General features: G+C 43.1%; 1 protein-coding gene and 1 long non-coding RNA gene across 6 annotated transcripts in view; one reads left to right on the top strand and one right to left on the bottom strand.

The window, feature by feature from the left end:
- Positions 1-12,045, top strand: part of LOC110356708 (uncharacterized) — a 279,999-nt gene that overhangs the window by 203,494 nt on the left and 64,460 nt on the right. For 4 of the 5 annotated variants that reach the window (XR_010466627.1, XR_010466630.1, XR_010466629.1 and 1 more), the window contains one exon: positions 7,247-10,197. The exons of the other annotated variant lie outside the window; for it this stretch is intronic. This is a non-coding gene — a long non-coding RNA (uncharacterized LOC110356708). Of the gene's footprint in view, positions 1-7,246; positions 10,198-12,045 lie in introns of those variants that run through there. 5 annotated transcript variants of the gene reach the window in all.
- BMP7 (bone morphogenetic protein 7) overlaps positions 8,404-12,045 on the bottom strand; it is a 43,927-nt gene continuing 40,285 nt past the window's right edge. Inside the window, exon 7 of the mRNA XM_005499728.4 lies at positions 8,404-11,197. Coding sequence (XP_005499785.3) covers positions 11,048-11,197 — 150 coding nt within the window. The 3' untranslated portion in view covers positions 8,404-11,047. The remainder of the gene's footprint in view (positions 11,198-12,045) is intronic.

The raw sequence follows: 12,045 nt of genomic DNA, 5'->3' as shown, positions 1-12,045 counted from the left end.
CAGGAGCGGTGGTGGACATGACTTCACTGTGCCCACTGCTCAGCATGAGTAACCAGTTCCATGCATTTCCATGCCAACCATCAATTTCCAGATGCGATGACTAGCACGGTATTTTCCATTTCCAGATCTTGTTTGTACTGGCATGATTTAAAATACTTTGTAATTACAGTGGTTCCCATAGTCAAACTGCTAGAGTGATGCATGGTGCTTGGAAGTTTCTTTAGCTAGCAATTTCAGTAATGACAGTAATTCAGATAATCTATCTCCATGGCCTTGTGGCTTTCAGAAGTATAGGGCTTTTTTTTGTAACCCTATCTCTATATATAGCTCAGTGGATATCTAGTATTCTACATGTGTTAAAATAAACCTGACTGAGGAATTCCAGTCCCATCACCACAAACTTTCTGATGTTGTTCTTCATGTTAATGCAATCAAGTAAATGGGGGAAGAAAATGGAGGGGACAGAGGAGCGAGCTTGGCAGGCTGCTGGGGACACCGGCTGGTTGCATTGCCAGGTTTTGGGGGTTTGGGTGTGCGCCAGCAGTGTCTCCTCCTTAAACTGTTGCGTGGTTGTGAACATGCTGGGCTTTTCCCCTGAGCTAAGCAAATGGCATAGAGGTCAAAGAGGCCAGGGCACAGTGAGAACCCCAGGGTGTTGTCATTGAGATGTGCAGCCCTGGGTGCATGGGGTGGGCTGTCCCCAGAGGGATGTGCTGGGGACGCCTGACCTGGCTCTGCACTGCTCGTGTCTGCTCCCTGCAAGTTCACAGTGGAGATATGGGGCATGGCACTTGGCTCCCAAAGATGAAGTGGCCTCAATGAGTACAACTTCAGCGGCTGAGCTTCAATTTGGCCAACAGCTTACAGAACAATAAACAATTTTGGTAGCCACATGTGAAAATGTCCTATTGAACAGGGAAAAATCCTTCAGTTCGGGGAAGATGGCTGAATCTCAAAGCTGCTCTCATTTTTTGGTGAAATCTACTACCAACAGAGACTCTCCTAAATTACCACTGGGAGAAACTGGTCAGGCGGATCAGAGGCAGACATCTCCCTCAGTGTGCAATTACACATGCTGCTTGCTTTGAGAAGAGGCCAAAGCAAACGGGAAGCGGCGATTAAGGTAGACACCAGCAACGAAGGCCTCCAGCAAGGGCATGGCGTTTGTTGGTTGTCACTGTACAGAAAAGGTCTGTCCTTAGCTCAACTGAAGAGGGAAGAGCTGTAGCTCAATATTTGTGTGTTGATTGAGTAAACTGTTATTTTTCCCAGAAGGCTCTCATATGTAGAGGAGGGGGGGAGAGGCAGATGTTGATTAAATGTAAACTTTTCTGCAAATGTGTGTGTGACCTCTGGCAAGTTGCTTGTTCTTACCCTTCCTTCAGAGGCAGGGAAGGGAGGTGGAAAGGTTTGTCAATACCCGATTAATCTGGGTATTTTCAGCTGAAGACTGACAAAACTGGGGCATCCTGAGCCTAGAAAAAGCCCTTGAGGTCACGACTGCCATACTGACAATAAATCAACCAAAATTACTTTTTTGAAGTCTTAAGCAGTAGGAGCAGTAAATACAGCCTCTCTGATGTTCTGTGACCACATAGCACATTGAAGGTTGTAGGAAAGAGCTGTGGAACATGTGTCATGACCAGGGTGTGCTTGTGTCCATAGTGTATATGGGAAGTAATGTTTTCTGTAAATCAGTAAAACCTCGTTGAAGTCTAGCTGAATTCAGAATGTGTATGTAAATAGATATTTGGGTATCAACAGTTTTCTCTGTGGTAACCTATGCACAGGGTTGTTTCTGCTGCTTTCCAGAGACATGAAAGCTGAAGCTAAATCAAATGAAATAGTGTTGTCACCTGGCTCTAGAACCAGGGAGCCTGAACAGACACATCAAAGCCCAGGTGGCAGCAGAACCAGTGAGGGCCAAACTGTTTCTGTTTGTGATACCTTCATAGGTATGCAAGGAAGTGCTGTGGAAGGTGTTTTAGAGACATAACAAAAGACATGTTGGGTATGTTTTACCTTTCCCCATAAGTGTGCAACTTGAGGTTACACCCATCAGCAGAAATACTCAGTTTGATGCACAGAAATCTGTTGTCTGGTAAAAGGACAATGTGCTTATTCCTCTTTATTTTTTTTTCTCCTCTTCCCACTTTCTCTGCTATTTTCTAGGCTTTACATGAAGCTACTATAGGATTTGAAACCCTGTTCCAAACCTAGATGGGGGTTCAAATCCCCAGTTCTCAGGGCAGTAGTCAAGTTAGCTCGCTTTTCTTAATTGTATGTACGCACACGTATGTATTAGAAACATGTAAACACATAAACAACTCCAAGGGTATCCAAAGCACAGCAGTGACGAGGACTTGCCAAAGCAGGCTAAGAGCTGGAAAAAATCAGGCAGTTCAGGAAGATGGCTTGAAATTAGTGCTGGAAAATAAACATCAGAAGGGTCAGAGCTGGCTCATTTGTAAGTGCTGAAAGAACTGTCTGTGCCGGCCTCCCTGGTGGCTGCTCCTCTCTGCAACCAGCCAGTACAATCAGCGTCTCCCCATCGACCTGCCTGGGGTGTTTCCTTCACTGCTGGCGCCCAGTGGTGCCCATGCCACCTGAAATCCTTTCTCTTCTAAACAACATTGAAAAACTTGTTCTCTAACAGTGTCATCCTTGATGCCATCACAGTTTAATTAAGAGTCTTAGAGTCTGGTAGCCTGTGATCAAGTTTACTGCTTTCCCCACCAATGGGAGAACTATACCCAGCTGCCATCAAGAAGTGGTAGGAACAGCAAAGCTCATTAATGTTTGTTTCATTAGTGAGAAATAGGAGGTATTCAGCTTCAGAGCCCTACTCGAAAGACAGTTGTCCTTGTAATAAAGGGGGGCCACTCTGTCACCAGATGCAGGGTGCTGTGCTCATGTCTTTGTCTAGTAAGTGCTCCTGCTGTAGGGACATCAGCATCCCAGCTCTCTTCTTGATAGCTCACAGCTTACACTGTTCTTTGGTAGTTTGCACTAAAGATTTTGAATTAATCCGAGCATACACATAGAAGACAGATGTTGTGTTTTGCTTGCAAGCGTGGTAAGAGGCTGCAGAATGTCTGTGCCATGTCCTTACCAACCAAATGTTGATCCTGTGTTTAATCAGCCAAGGACTGACCTAGATGATGACATTCTTTATGATCTGTTCCAGTTCTCCATTTGCTGAGCATCTTTCAAGAGGAGGTAGGTGAATCATGGACTTGATACTTCCTTGGTCTTCCACCCTTTTTCATAAAGGGAAGGAGGACACATCTAAGGAGACATCAGAGTATGTCTGACACATGGTCTGGAAATGAAGCAAAAGCAATGCCAGTTGTTGGCGGATATGTTTTTCTTTTCATTTTCTGAGAGGTGCTGCAGCAGAAAACCAGATCTGCTTCCTTAAAGACTGTCACTCCCATCTGGATAACATAATATTTGACCTGCAGGCTTAATTTGCTGTTAGTCTCCCACATCTCTCAGGAAGGAGTCTCCATCTATTTTAACTTGAGGCTGTTACCTCTTGCCCAAACAACAGGTTTCCCAAGCCTTGTTCTTGAGCCAGATGAGAAACATGAAATAAATGAATGCAAAATACAATCTTCTTCCTCTTTAATACCAACAAAAATGCTTTGAAGAGAGACTGCTTGGCAAGTGCTAATTAATGGCGTTGTCATTGCGATGCCATTTTGCTGCTGCAAAGTGCACTGTGTCACCACAGACGTTTGTCTCTCTCTGGTTGTGATCTTTTTTTTTAATTGAGCATGTTGTTCTCAGCTGCTACTAGAAGCAGGAAATCTCTCAAAGCTGGGAAGAGCTGGTACAGTTTTGTGCCTTGAATTGATTATGTTTTTCCACCTACTCCTGTGAAGCTGGAGCTGTTGCTTCCGAGCAGAAGTGCCTCCAGCAGCTCTCGGAAGGAGCTGCTGCCGCTCCTCACCAAGCACTGAAATGGTTGTGAGATCACAGCTGAGCAACTGAGGTGGTTGGGGTGGGGGACATCTCAACCTAGAGCCTGTGCTTCATCACCACACACACCAACCTCATGGAAGTTCTTCACTACCTTGTCTCATCTTCCCTGGACCCAGCGTACTGTTTCTATCAAGTGTGATCTAAACACGTCCCCACTAGTATAAAGAGCTTTGTTTTTTCTTGCAAACCAAAAATACCAACTTTTTTAATATGTCTGTAAATAAACAGTTACATGATCCACTGAAATTCATAACAAAGGACAAATTGAATCCTTCATGCTGTGTAACAGCCATAAATAAAGGCTTTATGGCTGAGAAGTTGTAGGCAATGTTCCAGCAAAATCGGATTTATTCCCTCCCCACACCCTGCAATATAAATCTCTGGAAATGGGGGTTCCGAGGGCTGTTCTGACACAACATTAACTGCAGCTTCTTAAACCAGACTCCCTGCCAGTATTTATAGTTTGCATTCTGTGCATGGTATGTGTGTATATAACTGCACCAGCTTTTACAGTTGATTTCTCAGTAGTCATGTGAAACCAAAACAACTGATGGGCTGAACTTGGAATCATTCTTGCATTTCTCTAATTTAAAAAAAAAAAAAAAAAAAAAAAAGGAGTGAAAAAACAAGTTTGCCTTGCTGTTAGGAAAAATATCTTTTGATTAAAATTGCTCCAAGTCAATGGTGGCCAAACCTCTATGAGTGTCGTGTTCCTTCTCCCAAGAACCACTGGACAGTTTTCCAGGGGAACCCTGCAAGATGGATTTCAACAGCTGGTTGTACAGTTGCAAAGTGTTAGTAGCTGCACACTTCTCAAAAATGCCTGACCCTACCTCTACTTGCTGTCCATTCCAAAATCTAGCCCTGAGATTTCAGGAAATACATCCTTGGAGTAATTACCAAGTCCTAAAATTGCAGTCCAGCCAGGTCATTCCCTGATAAGGAAGAACAAACCAGTTCAGTGGATTTAAGAGCTAGATGCTAGCTTTGGGAGCCAAATATAGGTCAGTAGTGGCTGTAGATCACTGTGAGAAATAAATAAATCAGAAGCAAAACTCCTCATAGTCAATTTTGGATCAGCTGCGTATGTTGGTTTGTGCCCTCTTCTTGTACTCTTAGTATATAGTCAAAGGCTCAAACTAAAATGAGGAATTTGTTCTCATTAAGCGATTGCCCAAATCTATTTTGGGCAATACAAAGAGGCTGACTAGTACTTCTACCTAAGGCAGACAGATGTAGAGCCATCAACTTCTCTGCTCTTGTCTACAGCTTGTTATAAATGTTGATCAAAATGGCTTAAAATGTTGGGACCTGAGAAATGATATCTTTGAGCTCTGACCCTCCATAACCAAATCCAGACACTGAACGTCTCTGCTTCCACATATTTTATATGAAGCACCTGACACAGCAGCAACAAATAACACAGGAATAAATCCAGCAGCCTGCAATGGTTTGCCTTCATTAGCCAAGCCAAAGGTCACCTTGCTGGTGTCACCATTAGTGTCTGACTGCTACCAGGGCCATTGCCTGCTCTAGACCTTAACAGAGACACCTCCAACCTTCATGTGCTGCTTCAGAAACTTGGCATAAACCTGAAGTCCTCGGTTTGAGCTTGCAGGCGCTGACATGCAAAAAACAAACAGATCTGCTGAGGTTCTGGCATCCCCTCCTTTTTCTTAAGAGCTGCTTAAAATAAGACCATTAGCCCCAAGTTATCAGCAGCACAGAGCTGCTGGCTCAGGAGTTGTTTCAGCTGCCCGTTCAGAAAGGGTAAGTGCCTGTTTTTAATTATAGGCAAGCCCATGGACCTTGCAGTGATTGCAGCCACTTGCCCCCTCCCAATTCCAGGCACAAATGCTCCATTCCCCAAATTGCTGCTGACTAGCCTGGGATTGGGTTTTATTGCAGAAAAGCAAGCCAGTTCTTTAAGGGTGAGGTTAATTCAAGCAGCCCCATGTAGAGTCTTACCCTGCAAATGGCTAAATGCTTAACCATGCCTGAAAAAATTAGTCAAGCGCAAAGCCACCTTTCTTAGGGATTTGTGGGACCGAGGCTGTAACGTTCTTTTCTCCCCTAGTTTTCCCAATACTTTTCCCTGATTGGAAAAAAAAAAAAAAAGGTGAAGTTGATGAATCTGACTGACTTGTCCTGTTTTCCTTTCAAATACAAAACCCAACTCAAGCTGCCTAAAAACCATGCTGTCTTTATTTATGGGATTAATTCAAGCATCAGGATTCTATTAATTGGAGAAAACAGCAGATTTGTCCCAAAGTGGCAAACCTTGCAATACCCAAGTAACTCTTAAAACATTAAAATTAAAAAGTCTGCTCTTACTGCCTGGTCAGCAAACAGGCCCTAGGAAAACCACGCTAGGAAACAAATCATGTGTTATCCAAAACTTCTGATCTTTCTTAGCTGCTGGTTTAGGAATATAAATTCTGCTGCATTAAGCAGAACGGAATAGATATTTTTACTTAAAGCAGAGTGACTCAAAGTGGCCATAATAACCCATTTCTGTTGCTTTTGTACTTGGGTAATGAATGACTGTAGTATAAAGTGCTTCTAGTTTTTTGCCTCAAGGTCTTGTCAATCATTACCTGATAAATAAAAACTTCAAACAAGCTCCTTTTAGCTTAATTGGGCAGAATTTCTCTCTAAAGAAACAGCTGAATACAGAGAATAATGTGGTTGTGGCAGCAATGGAAGTCAACAAGCAGGGTATTTGGATGGAAATATAGAGAGGATGCAAATTCTGCACTCAAAAGTTGAGTCGTTTTGGTTTTGCTGAACCAGATTCCCATCACAGGCAGAGCTGAAAGGATTGAAAGGAGCAGCAGAGGGAATCCCAGGGGCTGAGCTGCGCCTGTGTGAGCTCTGCTCCCCCACTCCGCTTTTAGGCTTTACAGCTGACGCTTCCATAAAAATCAGAAATCTTAACATTCTACTCAGGCTTACTTAAATCATTATCTTTTATTTTACGAACACTGGCAGCAACGGATGCAGTTTCCTTCATGAGGACAAAAGGATCCTATTGTCAGTACTGGAACAGCTCTAAAACTGCTCAATTAAGCAAACATAACATCCTCAAAGTTTGGCCCGAAAGGAAGTTAAAAATAACCGATCTATAAAATGTTTTAAATGTGCTTTAAAATGTCATTACTCAGATAAATCTTGCTGTTTTGAAGCTGGTTCACTGGAGTTTTATGGCCCTGCCAGTTTATGGCAGCGTACATATTCATGTCAGGAATTCCTCTTCCAGAACAGTAGATGAGACGAAGCCACAGCCGCGCTGGGGACCAAGGGGAGGCTGCAACCAGCTCAAGAACAGAGTTTTTGGCTCCCAGGCTGGGAAAGCTGCTCCGAAGCGTATCCAGCAAGTTGTGTGTGTCTGTGGCAGAGCTGGAAACCAACTGATGCTTCCTGATATAGGGCTGGACGTGTTGAAGTTAGTGGTAAAGCTTCTGTTAGTTGCAAGACTGGCGCTTAAAGGAGAATGATTTTCTATTTATTTTTTTAACTATTATTGTTTTTCCTTCCCTTGCCGGAACCACCTCTGACTTACAGTGGGTCTAAATGCAGAGAATTGCGACCATTCTAAGAAATACCAGAGGATGCTCCTTCCAAATTCGGTCTAGGCATACAAAAGCTGAGCAGACATCAGTTTAGGTCAATAACGTTGTTTCCACTGATGCTTTGCTGGATTTCAGATCAGTGCATGAAGCAAGTTTACTTACGAATTTGTAATCACTTGTGAAAGACTGTGGTTTAACTCCAAAATGCTGGTGATTTGAGCCTCTGGATCAGCAAATACATCTACATAAACTGGCACAACTCTGCTCACAGTTAAGAGTAAACAAGAACCCAAAAATTGCTGTTATGGCCTGAAGATATAATGTTTAGCTAAAACAGGGATTCAGACCATTATTTTTTCAGCTGCCTCCATAGCAATGCAGTGTGGTATCCACAGTAGGGAATCTCATGCCAGCAGCATCTCTGAAATATGCTAAAACAATCTAAATTAGAAAATGTCAGCTTCTTGGCTAATGTGCCTTTGGAGTTTCTTTTTTCCTTTCTTGTGCCTCTATAATTTTATTGGGATGACTAAATCTCTGAACTATGTTAGCAGTAAACAGAACTAATTTACCCCCTGCTTCTTTGAAACAGCTGCTGACAGCTGCACTATAATTCAATCATGGACCTTTGCAGTGCAGTCTGCAAAACATATTCATATTTTTCTGTGTTCTTCCCTCTCTGTTGTATTTGGACTGAAGGAGCAGCACCAAATAGCAATATTTGCCAATTTTGCCTGTACACAGACACTGATCTATGTGAAAACAGAGGCTCAAGATTAAGCATTGCCCAACCAAAAAGGTTCTTTGAATATAGGGGAAATAACCACACAGATACACAAAGTCGTTGGGATATCTTTTGTAAAGTTGCAATGATTTATTTTACTAGTTTGTACAAAAGGCTTCTGACAACTGCTCTATGAAAAGAACCAGAAACATGTATGCATTTTTGCCAACTGTTAATAAATATCTTCTTAAATAAGGAAACAAATGTGTTTAGGAACTGAGACTCGTTTTTCCTGGATGTGATTGAAAAGGAATTCAGAGATGGAAATAAATAATTCTTCTTCCGCTTGTGACAACTATTTACATAAAAATGTACAAACAGTGAAGCTGATGTTGAGCCTAGCAACAGAAATCCTGTTATTATGTATTTAAAAAAACCAAAACAGAAACAATCCCCACATAATATCTAATATATGAATCCTATACAGCAAGATACCATGGTCCGAGTTAAAAATGCAATACACCAATGCAGTGACCACCAACACTGAAACACCCACAAGAAAAACTAATCCTTGACTACTAAATAGTGGAAGTTTAGGCACGATTAGCTTTGAATTTTCTGGACAGCACCTTAACTTCCTTTAGGAGGTTTACAGAAGCACTGGTGTATATACATACACAACGTCAGAAGACACGTCCAATCTGTGTGATTTCAGTGCCTCAATCTCAATAAGTGATGCACTGAAGGCAGTTTGGGCTGTTTATTGTAGGTGGCCTTGTCTGCAGGCTCCAGGGAGAGATGGTCCTTTGGCTTCAGCTCTTCTCCTGCCGCTTGGCCGCCTGTAACTCTTTGGGCAAGCTCTCACCTCGGGGCAGTTGGATGTTTGCTGCAGTCGCGCTTGCAGAGCATCTGCATCACAGCCAGGCTGGTCCTGCAGATGTTTGAGTTGCCTGGGGTGGAAGCGGGCACAGCTGGCCATGTGGCAACTGCTCACCAAGGCGCTGGTCCAAACCCTACCGATGGCACGGACAGACTTCTACTTTCTCATAAGCCTAATCCTGCTACTGAGAAAACTGCTGGGAAAACACCAATTGACTTAAATGAGATTAGAATTAGACCATCAGAAACAAGCTTCCAATTCATTATTTCATGGACAGTAGTTTTTTTTTCTTTTTAAAGCAAGGGATGTGGTCTGGATTTGATCTGCGACTTAAAGGAAGAAGAGCAGTGCCCGACTTCCAGAATGGGGCAGTCGTGTTCATTTACCTTTCTCTAACTCCCCTGTGAGGCAGGACATGGAGCAGTTCCCACTGCGGCTGCAGCGCCCTGTCCACTCACTGCACAGAGAGAACCATCTCCAGGGGTTTATCGTGTTCTGGGCCCATCTGAGGGAGGTTTAGGTTTTTGAATTTTGGAATTTTGGAGATTGAGAGCTGGGTGTGCTGAGGAACTGCTGTTTTATCGGACAGAATTTATGTCAATACTACTATTACAATCACAGCGTATGCCAAAGGTTTGGATCAGTTTGTGATTGGTTACTGCTACATTGCATTCTTATTCACAACTTTAACTGAGTTTTAATTACATAAGTGTGATGTTTGTGTAACTTGTGATTTTTAAAAGAAGGGAAAAGAAAAGCCTTGAGGGGATGCTCCTGGTTCCAGCTTGTTGCTGTGGCTCTTGAAAGGGATTTATTTGTTTTATTTTTTTGTTTTAAAGGTGAAGCCAATAACAGAGCAGGGGTTTTGCTGCAAACGCTGACTCCGGGCAGTAAGGTTTCCTAGCTGGTTTCTACCTGTCTGTGTGGTGCTTACGGCGCCTTCTGCACTTGAACCTCCACGTTTCCATAAAAGCATCAAACTTGTTCTGCCAGTGAAGTCAACGGACATTTTCCAAACAGAAGCAGGATCTTTAGCTCTGTCTTTCACAACTCTGTAACTGCTTAGGATACCCCAGCTAAACCTTAGGCTTGATGCCTGTTTCTTAACATTTTGCTGCTTTCCTGCTTCAAGTTCACAGCAAATTCAAATTCTTTCTGGTTGCTAAAGGAAATTTCCTTCCCTGTTGACAGAAAAAAAAAAGTATACCCAGAAGGTCTTGCTCTTTGGAATTATTTTCTTCAGTTCTTTTGCTTGCCAACTAGAGACTATTTTTTTCCTTAGACTGATCTGTCCTTTGAATTTGTGTCAATCCAGAATACAGATTTTGCTACTGTACTTTAAAACTGGAAGTTGCATGTAATTAATCTTTGCTTTTGCTTATGAAATTGAAGCAAACAGAAGGATGGAAGCTATAATTCTCTAACAAAATACCTGTTCACTCCAGGTATATTTTGCTCACTTATTTTATTGCAAACTGTGTTACAGGAACTACACATGCTTATTAGTCACAGCACATTCTCACCTTGGACAGATTATTATTTTTCAACTCACAATCAACAGTGGTGAGTTTGCAATTTTCAGAAAGATTCATTTGCAGAAGTATGTATTGTAGGAGCCAATTTGTAGGCAGATTTGGTCTTAAATGGTTTCTCTGGCTTGTTTCAGTTTACAAGCTCATTGTCTGTAATAAACTAAAACAAAATGTGTTCAAATGCCACTTAGATCCAGAAACTGTTCCATTGTCTGAACTTTCAGAAGCCCGGTCCTAAGAACTGTTTGGGCTTTTCTTAAACCCGTTGCTGGAGTGCTAACCTTTTCCCCTCCCCCACACAGCCGCACAAAACCACTCTTTACAAATAACTTGTTTTTCATTTCCTACAAATCTAATGACAGCCACATGCTCGTACCACCATGTTCCTGTATTTTTTTAAGATAACATTGGAGCTGTCATCAAAATAGAGCACTGAGATGGCATTGAGTTGTGTAGGAGCACAGCAGGGTTTCGGCACAGTCTCTGGGTTTATAAAGTGAACCTGAGGAATGAAAGTAGAGGCATGTTAAGATTTACTTTTTCCCCCTCTCCTCCCCCATATTTCTTTTCCCCAGGCAACCTTATGTCTGTCCCATACACACACTCAGACATGTTTTGAACACCTGGCTTTGTGTACAAACATCCTGAGATGTCCCCTGCGTGCAGGGAGGCTGACGCACGCACCCAAGTCACATCTAGTTGGAAATCTTTCAGTGAGGCAGGTTTTCATTAGAAAATTCCTATTTGTCAGAGCAGCCAGCGTTCTGCAGAAGTGTATCGGTTACGATAAACTCTGCAGGATGTGAGGATGAGGTTTTGTGAGAAACCCCATGGGTCCTGGGTGGGTGCCTGTCCCTGGGGCTGGCAGCACCGAGACCCAGCTGGGGCCAAGAGCTCTGCGTCCTCTGCACCCCCTGCTGTGGGACCTCAGGGAGAGGGGGGCAAAAATAAATAACAAACACTCTACCAGGAGGAAAACAGATATTTCTTCTTTGGAAATGCAGGCGCTTCTATTTTCCCTAATACTTTTTGCAACTTTGTCCTTAGATGTGCACAGGACATGAAATGTAAATGAAAAGGTGGGGTGTCCAGGCAGGTGAGCTGGGGTGCTGGGGACCAGACCGTCTCCTGGCCCATGCTGAGAGCTCTGGCACGTTGGTTTGGTGATACAGCTGGGCTGGGTGGCCTCCAGCCAGAGCACAGGCGCTGTGTCACGAGGACATGCCAGCTCGGGGCCCCCATCTGGACATCTTTGTACGATTTCATAAAACAAATACACCCACAGAGCAGCTGGGCTGTGTAATTTTGGGATTCACTGACCCCTTCCTCAGTCTACCCCCAAATCCACTT

This window comes from Columba livia, chromosome 16, assembly GCF_036013475.1.
Source record: "Columba livia isolate bColLiv1 breed racing homer chromosome 16, bColLiv1.pat.W.v2, whole genome shotgun sequence".
Taxonomy (NCBI): Eukaryota; Metazoa; Chordata; class Aves; order Columbiformes; family Columbidae; genus Columba; species Columba livia.
Note: the sequence above shows the minus strand (reverse complement) of the source record. Positions and strands in the feature narration are given on the sequence as shown.